At 50.2% G+C, this 19313-nt stretch overlaps 1 protein-coding gene across 1 annotated transcript in view; it reads right to left on the minus strand.

Moving 5' to 3' along the window:
* Positions 1–12903: 12903 nt before the first annotated feature.
* The window catches only part of JADE2 (jade family PHD finger 2), a gene marked incomplete at both ends in the record, with an annotated part of 52566 nt that continues 46156 nt past the window's right edge, over positions 12904–19313 (minus strand). Inside the window, 3 exon segments of the mRNA XM_079542155.1 lie at positions 12904–13748; positions 15302–15430; positions 19017–19134. Of these exon segments, the coding sequence (XP_079398281.1) occupies positions 12904–13748; positions 15302–15430; positions 19017–19134 (1092 nt within the window).

Genomic DNA, 19313 nt, shown 5'->3' on the forward strand with positions numbered 1-19313 from the left:
TTGATGGAAATGAAGCTGGAAGTGGAGTTGTGCTGCTCTCATGCTCCTCTGTGGAGTGGGGAGTGCCTGCAGACCCCTTCCACAGGCTGAGCCATTCCACGGGTGTTAGAAGAGAGAGGGGACCTCTTCAGCTGCCACTCAACCTACTGTGAATAACATGAGCTGTAAGGAGAGGGCTGATAGTCTTAAGAGCTAAAAAAGACCAGAGGTGATGCTGCTTTAAAAGTGTGTGTGAAGGGTAATCCTTAGCGTTACGGAAGTACTCAGATTTCATGTTTCATACGGTGAGATGCTAGTTTAAATGTGGTTGTAATAAGGGCATGAAGAAATTTGGACCTTTTGTTTTCTGTCTGGGTATCGTAATGGTTCCCGCTGTGGGAACAGCTGAACAACAGTCACCAATAATCTCACTGTTCTTTCTGGAGAGGAAATATTTCCTCTGTAGTTTACATTCTGTTGTGCACATGAATGTGAATGGGTGTTGTGTATCTTTGTGTGAAGACTTTATTGATAGAAAAATACACTCGTGAGAGTTCTTCTGGTGGTTTTCATCCCCACCACCCCTCCATCTCCTGTACCTTTATTTCTGGAGGTTGCTTATTGCTGTGACTGTGACCAGTCCTACTAACTTACAAAAGAAGCAACGTTCACATCTGGGTCTGACTTTTGTGAATTACGTTTGCACTCTTGACTATGCAGATTTCAATTAAGCATCACTTTAAAGAATGTGAAAAAGAAAATTCATTGATAACTGTGTTATTTGTGGAGAGTCTCAAATTTGCTTTTGCACCACAACTTTAAGACAAATGAGTGCAGATTTCTAAAATACTAACAACAACTGCAGACAAAACGGCCCATATTTCACTGCAGTGACCCCATATAGTAGCATCTGGGAGTTGAATAACACTTATTTTGCTTGGATTTAATTAGACACTGGTTTTAGTATGCACTGTGCAACCGAGGGGCATTGCTGCATTTCAGTCTTAGTTTAATTCATTTTTGTAGCAACATTTATTGGCATTGGAGGTGGGAAAGATCTGTGACTGATCTCATTTACCCTCGTCCAGACCAAGACTATTTCATGAAGTGTATTTTCTCATGCTGTATTCAGTGTTCAGGTACTGTCTATGATGTGCCAAAGATGACCTATGGCATTCACTGGAATGTAATACCTGCATGTATGCGAGCTTTGTCGTGTTTTAATAGTTGGAATTCAGCAGCAAATAGAGCATTTGACATCTGCTTATTTGTAACTAAAGTCAACTCAGAGAAACGATATTGTTGTTCTTCAGTCCCAGTGAATTCACAGATCTGCTTCAAGTAGAATTGTTCTCTCTCATTTGTACTGTCAACGTGTTTGGTTGTCACCAACCAAAGTCCAATATTTCTATCGACTACAACATGCTCAGCCGCAGTGTAAATAATGTAATCATGAGTTATGGACTTCTGAGATGCATTACAAACAGCCTAATCCATTGGCTGTCGGTGGGGACGTGTAACTTATTTGCACTTAGATAAACCACTTTTGCACTAGTATCTCAGCGTGGAACTAAACATTTTCTGTTTTGAAATGTAAGTGCTCTGAATGTTTAAAAGCATAATTTATATAATAAACTGCAGAGGAAGAACTAAAGATGAAAGTGGTCTTAAACATGTCCTTAATGTGGTGTTTCTTATTATTTATGTTGTCACATCCCAGGCTTAACTTTTAAGTATCAGAAAATAAAGTTCTGTGTTGGGATTTGAAGAAAAGGAGTTCAAAGCAGGTAATTCTTGTCAAATAATTACACTGTCCATGGGCAAGAAGAAGTGTTCTGGCACAGCACACATTCTGGTAGTGACTGGGGGGGGTTCAGCTGGCTGTAATAGCTCAACCTGTTCTTCATCAGTGTTTCTGTTCATGTCTGCATGGAAGCAGATCCTTAATGCAGAAAACATCACCAAAAAAAAACAACAACAACGAAGAAGCATCATGACATTACCTTTGTTGTGATATTTAAGTGGGATAGAAGGATCCAGTTTTACAAACAATAACTGTCTTTACAGCCTTGACGCAGTTTTCATTCTAGGATCTCAGGGCTTTTTCATGCAAATGCTGCCTGGCCATCGTCGTGCTGCAGAGGGCTCTTGTCCTTGATTAACCGTGAGGAAAATCAAGTCCAGAAGGAACTTGTCATACCTGGTCACTGCCTGAGTGAAGGGAGCCCACAGAGCCACCAGCAGCAGTCTGAAGTGGAGCAGTGCCTCAGTGAACCTGCCTCAGTGAACCTGCACCCTGCTTGCCCGTGTTCTAGAGAGAAGAGGAAACGTTTGCTGTGCATTTGCTCTCAGCAGTGTAACTGTGCTTGAGCACCCAAACTTGGGAGTCCCCTGGCAGGGGTGTGCTGTGCCAGCTGTCAGTCTGGGAAGGGATCAGTCTGACTCTTGCGATGCTGTGTCCTGGTGGGGAAGCTGAGCTGTTGATGGCATTTGCTCCTTGGCAGCTAATGGCTGGGGACAGCTGTGGGACAGAGGAAGGAAGAAATTATCTGGGTTGAAATGTGGGCCCCTTGTCAGAGAGCAAAAGGGGAGAACAGTTCTCAGTATGGAGCATCCCAGTGCTGGGGGCATCGCTTTGGGTTTCTGACCAGAGATAAGCATGAGGTGCAGGATGTTGGATGGGATTTGGGGCTCTTGTGGCTGCTGGCACTCAGAGCCAGGCTTTGAGCTGAGCAGATGTTTGGTTCCAGCCCAGGGCCTGGACGCCATTTCCTCACGGCTTTCCTGGAGCGGGATCCTGGGTTGGGTTCAACTCCATGGAGCTGTGGAAGGAAGGCTCCTGGATGTGCCACCACTCTTCTTGCTGTTGAAACTAAGGAATTTAAAGCAAACCTTTTGGAAGCATTGTTACTGAGAGGCATTAGTACAAAATTGCAGAGGACAGCCAGTGAAAGTGCTCAGTAGGAAAGGGAAAAATCAGAGAAAAGGAATCTGCTGGGGAGAGAGAAATCTTTTCTTTTGCTGTGAGTAAACATGGAGGAGAAGCTGTGTGGCCACAGCAGGAGAGCAGCTGGAGCTCCGGGTGCTGCTGGGGGCACAGTGCTGGGGCACAGCAGGAGGAGGCAGAGCTGACGGCACCACATAAGATTTTTTAGAGCCTGTGCTTTTTTATGGGCATCTGAGATGCTTTTAGAGCTGGCCTAAGGACGACGGGTGTTCCTGTGGATCCAGCCCTCCTGTTGGCTGCCTCCCACCCATTGCTCTCCATGCAGCTCCAGCACACATCCCTGGGAGGAGCGGTGATGGCTGTGCCTGGAAGCGTGTCTGCACAGAGAGCACGGCTGTCATTTGCACTTCTTTTATTTTACTCCTCCTCTAGTCCTGCCATCTGCTGTTACTACTTCTGTAATGCCATTTTGTTTCCTCGTCTCAAACTTGAATTGTCTCTTCAGTTTCAAAAGCAGTATGACTTTTTTTTATTTTTTCCCCCAGGCTGCTTTGGGGAGCTTTCATTTCTCAAGAGGTTGATGCTTGAAATCCCAGGTAAGAAATCTGCCGAAGCAGGAATTCTGCTTATGTTCTCCTCGCTGCTGTCAGACAGAACACGAGAGAGAGCCAGGAAAAGATTTATGTCGTGTTTGCTGTTATCCTGGGAGAAGCGAGGGGAAACCAGAAAGCTGCAGTTGTCATGGTTAGCTGAAGTTTGCTGAGGTCCTGCAAGTTTGTTTGAAGGCAGCAAGGAATGCGTAACAGATCCATATGCATGTGACTGCTGGATGAATTCTATTTATGTCTCTGTAAACACGCAATTATGAAATGAGCTCCATGTGATGATGCTGGTGCCGTCCCTGTGTGACCTGGTCAGCTGTCCCTGGGGTTTGCTTGGGCTTAGCTTGTAGAATGTGGTGCTGCTGGAAGGTGTTTGTTGGAAGGTGGTCAAGCAATGGGACGGGAAGCACCAGCATGAATCACAGAACCTGTAGGGCTGGAAAAGACCTCTGGGGTTACCAAATCCAATCCCAACCCATTCCCACTGACCATGTGCCCAAATGCCACATCTCCACGTTCTGGAACAGCTCGAGGACGGTGTCCCCACCACTCCCTGGGCAGCTGTGCCCGTGCCTGACCATACCCACCATGTTAGCAGATAAGAGAGAAGGCACTATGAAGTGGATAATTTGGGTGTTGTCCTCCTTTCCACTGTAATTCCAGTATGTTTGGTGTGTCTTGGTAGTAAGCAAAGAAGTTTTCTACCCACTGGAATACTGATTTCAGGAAACTCAGTAGTCCTGGCTGTTTCAGCAACAGGTACATGTGCCACTGTACAGGTTTCCCTGCTCAAACAGCAGGCAACCTGTCAGCAAGATGCATTTTCTTCATGAAGGAAGGCCACAAAAGCAAACATGCCCACAGTGCAGGGCTGGGCTGGCAGGGATGAGCCAGAGTGCAGCGCCTGCAGCCTGGGACGTGTGGGCTGGCAGCCACTGCCTGCTTGGAGTCTGTGTACCCCTGGGGGGCATGGCAGCTGCTGATGCAAACGGATGAGTCACCTTTAAAACAATGGTTTCTTCATGCACAATGACTCAGGATAAAAGAAAAACAGGTTTTTCAATAAGCTGAAGCTTGTGAGATTGCAAAAAGGAGGAATGCAGGGGGATGTCTTTAACCCTGTGCTGAAAGGATGACATTTTTCCCTAAAGGTAACAGTGCTGGGGGGAAAAGGTAGGGCTGGTGTGGGTCTGTGTGTGGCTGCATCACCTCTGCAGAACACACAGCCCAACATCTCCCTGTGTCCCAGCACACGTGGATGTGTTACCTTCCATGGGCCAGCAGCACGCAGCGCAGTTTTAGTGCAGAAATTACCAGCATAGCAATCTGAGCACGAATCTGCACACCTGGAAAGGATTTCAATACATCAGAACAGCAAGGTGAAGGGCAGGATAAGCCACGGGCTGTCGACGAAAACGATGCAGCCAGATTAACCAAGCAAGCTCCCAGCAAAGGTCCTTCCCTGTGCTCCATGCGTTTGCATGGGGGCAGCAGCTCCCCTCGGCCCCCTCCTTGCAGCGTTGCTCTGTGCAGAAGGAAGCTCAGACCCCGCAGCGCCAATGGGTGCGGGCAGGCCGGGCTGCTCCCGCAGTTCTCCATCCATAGGTGGCAGCAGCCCTTACATCTGTCACCTCACAGCCGCTGGCTTCTTCTGCAATGATTTCCAAACCTTTGGTGCACGATGTTGCCGCAAGAGGAATTCTTTCCGAGGAACGAAGCATCCTTCGAGCTGTTTGCTTGATTTTCTATGAGGACAAATAGCAGAGAGTCAAACTTGATGGTAGCAGGAGAGGGGAATTTTGTTCCAGCTCAACTTGCTCGCAGGTAAGAGCGATAGGACGGGAGGTGATGGCCTCACATGGTGCCAAGGGAGGGTCATGTTGGGTGTTAGGGAGCTGCAAAGAGCAGTGATGCATGGACACAGGCTGCCTGGGGAGTGGGGGAGTCCCCATTCCTGGAGGTGTTCCAGAGCCATGGGAATGTGGCACCTGGGGACGCAGTTATGGTGGAGATGGACTGGAGCTGGGCTTGGGGATCTTGCAGGTCTTTAATGATTCTGTGATGTTGGTCAATAAGTTGCCAAAGAAAAATTATGTTGGTGGCATTGATGAGGAACTCAGTGCTCCATCAGCTGCAGGCAGGATGGGAAGGCCAGTGGGCTGCAGGCCAGGAGAGCACCTGCTGCAGGAGGCAGTGAGTCGCTGGTTGCAGCACTGGGGATGTAATGGGGAACGCTGAGCACTGAGGTTGGGTGAGACCAGAGAGCAGCAAGTGTGGGGCAGGATGGGGCTGTGCTCTTTCAGCATCTTCAGTGATGCCCCTCTTTAGGAGAACAGGGGTGTGATCACTCCAGCTTTGGCTGTATTGCACTTTTTTACCTGCAAAAATGAATCCTTCCTTTAATTGAACCGGATATTCTTCTCTGCTGAAGGTATTCTTCCCTTTGGCTGATGGAATGGCAGTGGTAATCCACCAAGGCAGGTGGGTTTTTGTCAGAGAGAAACAATCCTAAGTGAAATCTTTCAAACTGTAATGCAGTGTTTCGTCAGGTGTTCAGGCTGATGGGCGGCGTGTTGTGATGGTCGTCATGTGGAGATGGTCATCGTGTTGTGATGGGCAGCGTGTTGAGAGGTTGGCACATCTGGCCTCTCCACCTTGGCATTCCCCAGGAGCTGCTCCACACCAGAGATCAGAATGAAGCCCAACTGAGTGTTAATGATGACAAGCTCACACTGCAGGCAGAATTCCCCCTATTTTCACAGAATCACAGAATCACAGAATTGTAGGGGTTGGAAGGGACCTCCAGAGCTCATGGAGTCCAACCCCCTGCCAAAGCAGGTTCCCTACAGCAGGTCACACAGGTCGGCATCCAGGCAGGTCTTGAACATCTCCAGAGCAGGAGACTCCACCACCTCCCTGGCAGCCTGTTCCAGTGCTCCGTCACCTCACTGTAAAGAAGTTCTTGCGCATGTTTGTGCGGAACTTCCTATGCTGCAGTTTCCAGCCGTTTCCCCTTGTCCTGTCTCCACTCACCACTGAAAACAGTCTGGCCTCGCCATTCTGCCCCCCACACCTCAGATATTTATAGACCTGGATCAGGTCCCCTCTCAGTCTTCCCAAGGCTGAACAGACCCAGTTCACTCAGCCTTTCCTCATAGCAGAGATGCTCCAGGCCCTTCACCATCTTCGTGGCCCTCCGCTGCACTCTTTCCAAGAGATCCTTGTCTTTTTTGTACTGGGGAGCCCAGAACTGGACGCAGTGCTCCAGATGAGGCCTCACCAGGGCAGAGTAGAGGGGGAGGATCACCTCCCTCGACCTGCTGGCCACGCTCTTTTTAATGCACCCCAGTAAGCCATTGGCCTTTTTGGCTACAAGGGCACACTGCTGGCTCATGGCCAACCTGTCGTCCACCAGGACACCCAGGTCCCTTTCCGCAGAGCTCCCCTCCAGCAGCTCATCCCCCAACCTGTACCGGTGCATGCAATTATTCCTCCCCAGATGCAAGACTCTACACTTGCTTTTGTTAAACCTCATCCGTTTTTTTTCCGCCCAGCTCTCATTTTGATGCCTCGGAACCCGGCAGGGACGAGAGACTGCTTTTACAGATGAGCAGATCCTCTCAGCTTGTCCTTGACAGCTGCAGATAACAGGAAGATGAGGGCTTAATTACTTTGTAATTAAGCTGATGTTACCATCTTATGTCTGTTCAGTATCTAACACAAAATGAGCTGCTGATTTTTGGTCATTCATTAGGAGGCGGCAGCGTGGGGGAACACAGATGGGTGGGGATGGAGATGGGGGTCCTGCCTCTGGATAGAGGCTGAGGAACAGCCAAGATCTGCATGCTGGGAGCTCCTTTCCTCACTGGGAGATTCACAGGGAGCAATTTCCATCTTGGAGACACTACAGAGCAGCAGTTGTTTGCTGCTGCAGCACAGAGCTCAGGCTCAGGCTATCACTGTGCTGTTCCAGCTCCATCTGTGTCCACTGCCATGGCACACGGAGTGCTGGCAGGTCCTTCCTGAAGCAGTTCAGTCTCTTTGGAAGCCCCCAGTTCCTCCTAGCTTGGGCTGCCTGCATTTCCATCCATGGAAATGGTTGGTTTGGTAATTTGGAGCCATTGCTGCATGTGATGGTGTGGGTGCAGAGCACCCTCCTGGTCGTCATTAGAGTCATTAGAGGAGCAGGGTGAAGAACAGTGCTGGGTCAGGGCTGCCAAAGTCTGGGGTTTGCCTTCAGCATTAAATCTAATGGCATCACAGGGTGGAAAGCCAACTCCTGGCAGTGCCATTGCTCCAATTATGTTCATCCCAGCACGGGGGCAGTGCACGTCCCTGCTGCAGCCCTGCAGCCCCAGCACTGCCTCCACCTGGGGCTTTGTGTCCCCCGGCCAGTTTCACTCTGACTGTCAGGCAGGGATGAGTCAAAACTCAGAGCAGAACTGAGATGGTAGCATTATGCTGTGCCCTGGAATGGGGACAGTCCTGATCTGTGCCCCTGGGGACCTCATGCTCATTGGACCCCATCCGCACCCCAAAATGGGGCCCTCATCTGCAGGACTGCAGCATGGCTGCCATCCCAACATCCCTCCTTTTCGGGGCAGACTTCAGGTGATTGCACTGCAAAACCTCTTCCCGAGGCCAAACTCATGGGAAATGGAGTGATAGCATCACCTGGAGCCAACCTGTAACTTTTTTTCCCTGTGACTGCTGGGCTCCTCACATGGGAAACGATCCCTTGCCTTTTTTTCTCCGTGTAAAACAATCCCAAATGCTCGGTGTGTGTTTGCCATGTGCGCATCCCATGTGCACGGTGACATTTCTCATCCTTCTGTTAGTACAGATGCTGCAAAGGCAATAACCCTGAAATGTCACAGCTGCAGATTCATGCCACACAGATAAGATGGGGCAGTTAAATAAGGAATCACTCAATAATTAGATATTATCTAGAAGACAGCAAAATCTGCAGGAATAGAACACAGGGCACAGCACCTGTGTGCTCTGCATTGCTGCTGCACCTGAGAAACACTGAATGCCCCAAGATGGGCAAATGAAGGGAATTTCACTGGCAAGCTTGGGAAAGTGAGCAGGCAACTCATCCCAATGAAGCAGACAGGTGGGGAAATGCTGAATGCTACAGAGATTTTCAGCTCTGCCCATGGTGGCAGCGCCACCTCCTTCATGAAGGTCACCCCAGTGGGGTGCCCCGCTCCCAGGGCAGTGCACACCTCCTGCCAGGCACAGCCCAGCAGCCCTTTGCTGTGGATGTGTTATTTGGCTTTCTCCCCCTGTTTCGTTGATCAGACCATTCCAATCCCATCACAGGGCTGCTAATGACCGGGCTGCACCAGCAGTGATTTAACCTCTGTGTTTTCTCCCAGCATTCACTGTCAGCTTTGTACAAAGTGGCACTTAAAATACACACGTGGTCCATTATTTTAATCCCAATTGCAGCTGAAGGTGCAGCAGCATCTCCTGCACCGAACCACGCATGTGATGCTCAGCGGAGCGCTGGGACCCAGGGCAGCCCGACCCCCCAGCAATGCAATCAGTCCCCCCAGGACTCCACTGCCACTTGCTCTGCTCTCTACATGAATAAAGCCCGTGGGTGGGCGATGGGCTTGGTGAGGCTGCATTAAAACCATCCTCCTTCCACTTGTGAGTATTCTGGCTTTTGCCTTAGGAATGGGGCAGGCGGTTGGAGCTCCTGAGTGGGTGAGACATCAGCAGCCCCTGGGGGTGCTTTGGGACAGCAGATCACAGCCAGATCCTTGGGCTGACATTGGATGTTTCCCTCATTTTGTGGTAAGTTGGAAGTTTGTTTTTTTTTTTTGTTTTTTTTTTTTTTGTTTGTTTTTTAGAGCTTTTTATTATTCATCTGTTGCAATCATGGCAAACACATCATTTCACAGCCCTACATGGAAATCCAAAGCCAGGGAACTATTTTTAGAGCACTAAATGCCTCCCCTCGACGTATTCACTGTGGAAGAATAAATACCAAAGGCGCTCTTGTCACATCTGAGGTGGTTACACAGCAGCACAGCAGTGGCTGTAATGGGGAAAGAAAGCAACGTTGTGCCACCAGCACTTCATTAAACACAATGAAGAAGATCCTACTGCGATCCTTCCAGGGGAAGCTGAGGGGAAATTCATTCACTTCCACATCCATCACTGTGGATTTACGGGGACATCTCCATCCCACTGGTGTTTCAGAGAACAGAAGCGTTTGGGTAGAAAAGAGCTCTCAGATCCCCCATCCAACCCCATCCCTCCACCGTAACCACGTCCCCACGTGCCACGTCTCCATGGCTTGGGAGCACCTCCGATGCCCAGCGATGGACATTCAGTGCAAACCCCTTGGGCAGAGATACCCACACCACTCAGTGGCACAGAGCACGCCGATATGCACGCACACGTAAAACACTGCTTTATTGACTGCATTTGCCAACACATTGAGGAATGCAAAGGTTTCGTTTTGTTGTTTCGGTTTTGTTTTTCTCTCATAAGCCATGGGCCATGGTCCCAATGTGTATTAAAGCATACACTGTACCTAAACAGGATGAAAATAATGGCAGACAGAGCTATTCCAAGGCAACACAAAGAGCATGCATAATACAGTCTCACACAGAACGAGTCTGATAACATTATATTGCTTTAAGGATTAACTAACATGGAAAATGTACAAAAAGGAGAAATAGGTTTTTGCATTAATGAAAAATACATTTTTTTTTTCTCTACAAAGGAATTTCTAATACAAGAAAATAAATATTGCAACATAAGCCAAAAATAATTTAAAATTGCTCTTTTCAATATATTTTCAATATTTCTCTTTTCTATTAACAAATGGCACATCACGTTCTTTGAAACAAAGAAAACAGAAGGGTTTCCTCCTCCTGCGACATTCATATCGTTTCCTGTGACTGACGTGGGGTGAGTCTGGGCTGTGTGCGGATGGAGCAAACGGGGCGACCCGGAGGAACCAACAGCCCCAGGCACGGCCAGAGGGGCGAAGGATGGACGGGTTTGGGTTTGGGGAGCGGGGCTGTGAGCGGGGCTGAGCCAGCACCGTGCTGGTGCCGGGGCTGCTGGATGGGGCTGCCCCGCTGCCGAGGCGACGGGCGCTCTTACAGTGCAAACTGCGGTTTATACATCTGAAAAGACAATATTTTTCTCTAGCAAAATAAACCCCTTAGATTCTCTTCATCTCAAAATACATTTTACAGCATCATCAAAAAAAAAAAAAATACGGCCCTTTGTGCATCGCTCTCATCACGCAGCCCCCCGGCTCCTCCCGACCCAGTGCCGAACCGCGCGGCCGTGCCGGGGCTGTTCCGCAGGGTGCCCCCGTTTGCTTTCCTGTACTGAGAAGACGAGGAGTGCAGAAGCCGATGAGTGGAGCTGTGTACAGTGAAAAGTTGTGGATTGCTTTTGTTTAACCATAACTGAGTGAAGCACACGGAAGCAAGATTCATTAAAAGGCAGCATATTGATTATTGGTATGACTCTTATACTAGGATACTGTAGCTAAAGCTAGCAAGCCTGATAAGATAAACTAAGTCCTATTTACTGTATTTAACATTATCTGAACATACCGAGCCTTAATTAATGAGCAGATTTTCACCTCCAACCTCGGTGGATGAATTGCTATGGGAGGTGGTTCCCGTTTGGCCGATCCGTGGTTCTGCTCCCCGCGGTGCAGCCGTGCTCTGGGTGCTCCATCCCAGCTCGGGGGGCACCCGGGGCTGCGTGCTGCCTGGGGTCAGCCGGGCTGCGATCTGACCGCTAGTAAGGACTCTCTGAAGGCTGATAAAGCTCATCTACTCTAAAACACCGGGACAGTCGGTTAGAGGAGTCTCAGAGTATCAGAAGAAAGCTCACAGTGAAATGAGCAAAAAGCACTGGAAATCAAAACGGAGGGGCGTGGGCTCAGCACCCCTTCAGCAAGCTTGGAACCTAACGCCGCAGCAGTGTGCATGAGTGTGTCTTTAGTCCTTGGTTGCTAAATAACTCCCAATTGTTCCTAGTGACAAGTTTCCAGTTTCTGGCTGTGCTGCTCGACTGTCAACGTATTCTTTGGCATCCACAAAAAAGATTTGACTGTTCTGTTGGACAACTGTAGTAAGGTTTTCTGTTTGAAGTGATGGGTTTAACCAGTTGCAGAAGTGTCCCAGGTTAGTTAGTTTCTTTTTTTTTTTTTTTTTCTTTTTTAAACATTTTTTATTATTATTTTTAAAAAACAACAACAACAAAAGTTTCAGTGAATTCCTTGTTTTTTTTTTTTTGTTCCCTGAGCTCACACTGGGGTCACTCCAATAAAACACGTAGCGCGACTTCACTGTGACCTTTGAAGCCAAAACTGAAGTAATGGTGCAATTAAGTGCAAACACGGAAATTCGCCTGACTCGTCGGTAACATGGGCTTTGAACAACATTTAAGGCTTATTGGGGACATTTTATGCATTAAATTATTGTCATATTTATAATGTCAGCTTCTGTGAATCACCCTCCCACAAGGAGTCAACAGCTCGTAACCAGGATTTAAGGAATAAAAAAACAAAAAACAAAAAAAAACAAAAAAAAAAAACAGGATAAAGGACAGGGAGGAATAAATTCACCATTTCCATTGTAGCGTTTTGTTGGAAAATCAGAGGGCTGAGCGTGCTCCTTCCCCCTGGCTGCAGTGCCTGGGGCTGAGCACGCTGCTGTGCAGGGGAGGCTCGGGTGGGTGCAGGCTGCCCAGTCCCCCCAGTGCTCCTAAAAGATTTTTCCCTCTCTGTCCTTCCCCACGCCTCCATTCCAGCTTGCTGAGCGCTAACCCATGAACCCGAGCAAACTGCTTCTGGGGGCCGTGGCTGAGGTGCCGCCTCGGGGACAGGAACAACCTGGGATGGTTTCCAGTCAGAAGGGAAAAAAAGCAATGACTGAGGTTCTTCTACAAACACAAACGTAACGTGGCTCTCTCCCGCCCCGAGCGCTTCCCCCCCCACCAAACTCGTTGTGCTTTTGTCGTTATTTATGTTAGCATCGTGTACTTTCCTCCCTTGTCAATGCACGTGCCCATGGCTGGCTTCCCTGCTCAGCTCCCGGCCCCTGCCTTTACCCCGATACAGCCCAAGGAGGGAGATCTGCCCCTCTGGAATAATGCCCATCGCGTGGCCACCTCCACAGGGAGCGGGGCAGCCGGAGGGGACAACTACTGTCACGGCAATCTACGTCGGTGAAGCTGAAGCTGTATCTCAGGCAAAAAGAGAAGAGAAAGACAACGGTGCCGAATTTCCAACTATATATACAGATTAAAAATCCCCCTCTCGCTGTGATACTAGGCAGAAATTGGCCATGGCAGTTGTGACGGGAGGAGCGGGGTGGCCGCGTGCCGTTAGGAAGCCAGGATGCTCATCCGTACGATCTCCTCGCCGCCCGGCTCCAGCTGGCCCCGCTGCGCCCGGCCGCCCCGCGGCTCCCCATCCGAGTCGCTCATCTCGGCGTCGGAGAAGTAGCCGTCCGTCTCGGCCTCGAAGCGGTGCAGGGGGGGCCCTCCGGGGCCATCGGTCTTGGGGGGCTGCGAGCGCCGAGTCCCTCGGCTCTCCTTTGGTAATTTGAACCGCACGACGGTTTTCGGGCTACCTACGGGGTCAGGCACTTGAGCCGTGGGGTTGGGCTCGGGCCGAGCGCTGTTGGCCGCCACCACCGCCTCCTCCTCTCCGGCGCAGCCCCTCGGGGCCGGTGGGTCGCTGCCTTTGGGGCCGGGCCCCTTCCTCGCTGCCCTTTTTGCCTCTCCTGATCCCCTGCGGTCCACGGGCCTCGCCGCCCCTTTCTCCGACCTGCCGGGCCGCGATTCCTGGGCGCAGGGCTTGGCAGCATCGTCTGACAGGTCGCTGGTGTGGTTAGTCCACCGCTCCGAGCCCTCCTGCTGGCTCCTGAAGACGGCGGTCAGGCCACTCCGGGGCAGTTTTTTCTTAGTGTTCGTTCTCGTTTTGCTTTTCACCTTCTTGGCGGCCTCGCTCTGTTTGAAGGGGGACCTCAGGGAGTGGTCCATCATGAAGCTGAGCAGCGTCTCCTCGTCCTGGAGCAGCTCCTCGGACAGGCCGGGCGTGCTGTCCTCGTGGTGCGCGTTGTTCAGGGACCACTCGCTCATGGCCATGTTCTCAGCTGTGATCTGCACCGACTGCGCCAGCCAGCTGTTGAAGAAGGTCCCGTCGATGGGGAAGGAAGTCGACAAGCCTGGGAAAACAAAGGTGGAGAACTGGCTCAGGAACCAGAAGCAGCTCTTCCCTTTGAATAAGAACACACAGCGCTCAGCAAAACTCCCTGATGCTGGATAAACTCAAAACGACTCAGCGTGCCTCGTGAGGAACCAGGAGGGGGCTTGCTGCTGTGTTAATTTGACCCTAGGGTCACACCACATACAGATCTGAGCAGAGCATCTTCCTGCAGCACTGAAAAGCAGCCTGGACCCGCAGTGCAGTGCAGGGGCAGCAGGACAAGGAGGGATCAGCATCCCCTCCCAGGAGCTGCTGCACAGTCCTGCCCAGGGATGCATCCTGTCTGACCCCCACTGCTGCCCCACTGCCCACAGCACTGCGCTAACCCAGTTCCCAGCACACTCCTGAACAGGCAGTGAACCCTAACGCAGCACGGCTTGGGTGAGATGGGAGGAGGGTCTGGGAGCTCTCACCGAGCACTTGGAAGCATGAAAATCAAAGAGTGGCAGCAGAGATGACAGGCTGGAATGGAAAAAGCTGAAAAGCATCCTAATAATTCTGTCTGAGAGCAAGAGTGAGCATGATGGGCTGGGACGTGCCAAATCAGCAGACCGAGAAGCAATGCCAAAGGCACACAGGCACAACCAGCTTCAATCCCTGCAACAGAAACCCATCGGTCTGACATCACAGCTTCCTTCAGGGCTGGGGGAAAGATGAGATCTGATTTTTGCTGTGAGTGCTTGCCTGCCAAAGTAGCAATGCAGAGATGGAACGGTGGTGCTCTGACTCACAGCACGGTGAACACATCCCCCCAGATGATGCATGACTGCATGGGTAAGCACCCCAGGAGTTAACTACTGCTATGAAGCTGCAGCGAGCCCAGCCTAGGAACTGTCACCCCAAGGAAGTTCCCCTATGGTCCTTCTACAGAACAACCCCCATCAGCTCAGGGATGATGAGCTCAGGGCACCCCAAGGTTCCTCCCCCATCACGGCAGCCCCAAGCGATGCCTCAAGCAATTTGTAAAATCCAGCACACTGCAAGACCCTGGTGAAGCTCTGCAAGACCTCATTCCTCTTCTCTGCTGCCTGGTTATCCAGACTGACTGAAAGGCAGTTTCTTTCCACAACCCTGTAGGCCCCCATTCAATATGACAGCTTGCCCCAGAAAACTCCCCCTGCTCTGCTGGTGGGGATGCAGCTGATGGAGCAGAGCAGGAGGTGGGAGAAGCATCTGCTGGAATGGCACTGATGGTGCTGGAGGTTCATGCAAGCAAAATGGCACAGAAGATGTACAGGACCTGCCCTGCTTTGAAGTGGGTAAGTCTGATTTTATCACTGAGTGCAATTGCAGCTATTCTTGCACATTGTGCAACCCCGAGGCTGTTTTACAGCCTGGACCCAGCAGGGTGAGGTCTCTGCTGCAGCGCTGTGGCCGTGGCATGCTGGGGCTGATCCCACATGGGATGGGCTGGGGGCTGCACCGCGCTCCTCAACACTGCTCTCCAAAAGCAGGAGCCTCTGGAGAGCCGCCAGCCCACGAGAAGCTCTGTGCCCATAAAATCAGACTTACCCAGTTGTCCCAACACAGTTTCGTTGACTGATTTCCTTTTTTCTTTCTTCTCAGGGCTATTTTTTCTACCATCTCTTCCTTTCCTTCTCGGATCACTTTTCTTACCCTTTGTCTTCTTCCCAGTTTGTTCTGGCATTTTTTAAAGAAAAAGGAAAACTGCGTGTGAGACGAGGCACCAGGATGAGCCAGCTCCACAGGGCACACACTGTAGGGACGAAGGCTGTGCTACTTCTTAGCCAAAAGTAGGCTCACATCTCTATAGGTTAAGGAAACGTGAATCCTGTAGGCTACATAAAAGAGGTTTGGGCTGTGGCTGTGAGCTTGGCATGGCCGCAGAAGCGGTGCCACTGAAGGCAGCAAACTGACCAGAAATTTTGCAGCCACCAGGGCACCCTTCTGGAGTGGATTTGGGGGCTGTAGGGAGAAACAAGAGGGACACCCCCAAACTTTGCTTCTGAAACCTTCCAGAAGATGAGAAACATCTGCTCTGGAAGATTCACAGAGATCAGGAACAAGCCCAAACCTCACTATGAAACTCACCAGGAGATGAGAAATAACCCCAAACTCCATTCAGAAACCATCCAGAAGAGCAGGAATGCACACAAACTGTTCTGAAGCCCTCCAGGAGACCAGGTACCTGCTGGGCACATCATGGAAACTGCCTGTGCACGGCCAAGGCTAGCTGTGGACACAGCTGCAGGACAGACTGAGCTGCAAAGCATGTAGCATTGGCAGCATTTTATAGCAAACCTTGGTGTGATTTTACCTTTCAGCTGTGGTAACTGTTTACACTCATACCAGGCAGTGGTGGAAAAAAACAAAGCTATAAAACCGGTGTATTGAACACAGCTAAACGGAGGAGGAAAGATGAGCAACACAGCCTATGGAAAGCCAGGAATGTAACTGCAAGCTATGCAGCCGTTCAGCTAAAAATCAATGTTTCCTAAATGGTTTTGAATTTCTACTGGATTTATTCCTCTTGGGTAAACAGGACAAATACATACCCTATAAAAGTACAACTTGTATTGCCAAGCGCAATACTCCAAAGGTTTTTAGTTACTCTCTCAGGCCCAGAGAATTCCGTGCTAAAACATCCATATTGACTTTTGAAGGGGGAAGGACACTGCTCTTACACCAGCGTTTGGGCAGCTGATGGAGGTGAGCCATGCAGGTTGTCAGCCTGGCCAACAGCTCAGACCTGCACAAGCCAAGCAGCTACCAAAGCAACGATGTTAAGAACCGGACACTGTTCCTGATGCAAGTGCATCAATTTGCTGTGATGGGGGCATCCCAGAGAACAGCCCCTCTCCTTCCAGCTGGGCTGGAAATGCATGGGGCAAGCAGAGGAGGGCATCTGCACAGCACCTGCATGCACAGGGGATTTACACTCCCAGGGTTGCCAGAACCCCTCACAAGCACAGCACTCACCACAAGAAAGAAAAGCAAAAGCAAAATGGGTATTTGCTGCATTCCTGCCAAATAACAAGAGGAACAGACACATTTTTCACTTTGCTTGCAAAATGAAAACATATCTTTGTTTGGACAGCACAATGGATCTAAAGAAAAACGTGAACATTACTTTTTGAAGAGGGACCTGTCAAAATAGCAACCATGTTTCAAAGCCAGACAGCATTTTCTATCCGCTTCATGCAATAAAAATAAGGGAGAGAGAGATGGGTTCATCTTACATGGGCAGTTCTCACTGATTTTATTAAAAATCTCCTGCTGAAATCATCATTTATCAGTGAGAAAAAATAAACCCCTCAAGAATGGCGCTTCATATGGGAGCCATTCCAAAAACAACCTGAGCTAAAACCATCTCTGGGATAAGCCCAAAAGACTTTGGTTATAGCTACAATGAAAGCAGTTAAAAACCAGCTTTGTCCGGGCAAAACAATGCAGATTTTCTTCCTTTTCTGAGAAACTGCAGGCATGCAGAGCAATCCAGTCAGGAGCAGCACAGAGGGATTGCTACAGGGACCATTCCCCATTGACTGCAACTCACTCAAGCCACCAAACCACTCTCCAGTCACTAACGATGCAGAACACAGCAGCATGGTATCCATAGGTTTGGTGCTGTGAGCTGCTGAGGATCTTTAGCTCTAAGTCACCTGAAGCGAGGAGGCCCAGCAAAACGTGGGTGCTGAGAGCATTGTGCAGGATGAGGGTGGCACAGGTGGGATGTGGGCACTGAGGATGGGAGCAGTGTGTAGGGTTGGAGGAAGGATGGCCTGAGGGGTGGGATGTGCTACCCCACAGTGGGGAGCTGTGCTGCCAACAGAAAATAAAACACCAAAATGCTCTCTGACCCACGGAAAGGGAGGCGCCAGGGAGGCACGCAGCAGGTGAACAGCAGCTTGGCTCAGCAGCATAAAGCTCACGGGTAAACGCGAAGTGTTTGGGGCTACATGAGAATACCACTTGCATCAAAACACAATTACAAAGCCTGCATCTGCTGTAAGAATCACCCCATAACTACAGTCCTCAGGGCAGGCTAAACACTCACAGGTATTCCAGTTCCCCCCACTGCACCCCTAATGCCACTGGGAGCTCTCACCCCATGCTCTGGTGCTCCAGCTCCATTCAGTCCTGTGTTGGAAGGCGAATTCCCACCCTGTCAAAAGCCTTCCTGGAAAGGGATCCAGCTGAAGAACTGGGTTCAGCCACCTTCCCCAAACAGCCAACGTGACAGCAGGCTGTGCTCCTGAAGCAGCCCTTCCAGTGAAACCTGTTAATCAGGGGAGCAGCAACCTGCCCCTGCCATCAGCCCACATCCTCATTGCTCACCCTGGGCCCCGTGCTGCCCAGCTCTGGCCACGCAGGGCAATCTGCAGAGGATCCAAGCCCCACACGTCTCAACACGCACACGTCTTGGCCTCCAAAACTTCAGTCAAAGGAAACTTTTGTAAAGGAAAGCTCAGCCCAGACAGTTCCTGAAGAAACCCCAAACATGTGATGGCTTCAAATGCAACTCCAAAGCCACAAACACAACAAGAGTTGGGTGCGTTTGCCAAAGCTCCAGATGCTGCTTCTGGAAAAACTGTTCTGCAGCCACAGAGCCTGGTCCTGTGCTGCCACTGAAAAAAGGAGGAGGGATGCAGGGCTGTGGGTTTGGGCACAAAAGGGGAAAAAAAGAAAAGAAAAAAAAAAAGACAGAAGGAAAGCAACTTTATTTCAGTATTTCTTAATGAAGAGGTGCCAGAGGCTTTGCAGGAAGTACATGTGTCATTCCCACTAACCAGAATGAGGAGCAGGAAAAACTACAGGCCGCAGAGCTGAAGGAGGTAAAAGCCATCCCATCCACAGCTCAACTTCTGACACAACCAGAGGAAACCAAACAGACCCCAGAGCTGTTGCATAGAGCCAGGCAGTGCTGAGGAGCAGCTCCGTGCTTTCAAAACAAGGAACAGAACCAAGTGTTCCTGCAGCAGCACCTTCATGTGAACCCAGGGATTCTGTTTTTTAGCACCAGCACCTAACAGCATTCATCTGAGCGAGGGTTGGGATGGATGTGTGACAGCAAGGACTGCTGGCACATCAGTCACCCACGGTAAGGCATTATTGCATGCTTGAGAACAAAGCTCTAAGCGTTTGATGAATCAACATAGGAACTGTGCTGGAAGCACCCAGCAGGGCAGGGGTGGCTCTGCCTTCCTCTGCTGGAGGACTGAGTTTCAGAGGAGGGCACTGAACAGCTCCTGCAAGCAGTACTGACCTGGGTAAAGATCTTTCTCAATGAGAATCATCTGCAGGTGGAAGATCTGCTCCTGGAGTTTACAAATGGTGTGTTTCATTTTCTCCCGTCTCGTCACCATGTAACAGAGATTTCTAACCTACGGAAACACAAGAAACAGCATCTGGTTTAGCAGGGCTGGAAATGAATCCCCAAGCTGCATCACTGTTCTGCTGCCTGGGGACAGCTCTGTGCCCAGCGTCCATCCCCTTGTCCCAGCCTCCCCCAGGTTGTACACAAACACCCATGTTAGTCTGTAACCTCTCCTTCACAGGCTGA

The sequence above is a fragment of the Tetrao urogallus genome (assembly GCF_951394365.1).
Source record: "Tetrao urogallus genome assembly, chromosome: 14".
NCBI classification, from domain to species: domain Eukaryota; kingdom Metazoa; phylum Chordata; class Aves; order Galliformes; family Phasianidae; genus Tetrao; species Tetrao urogallus.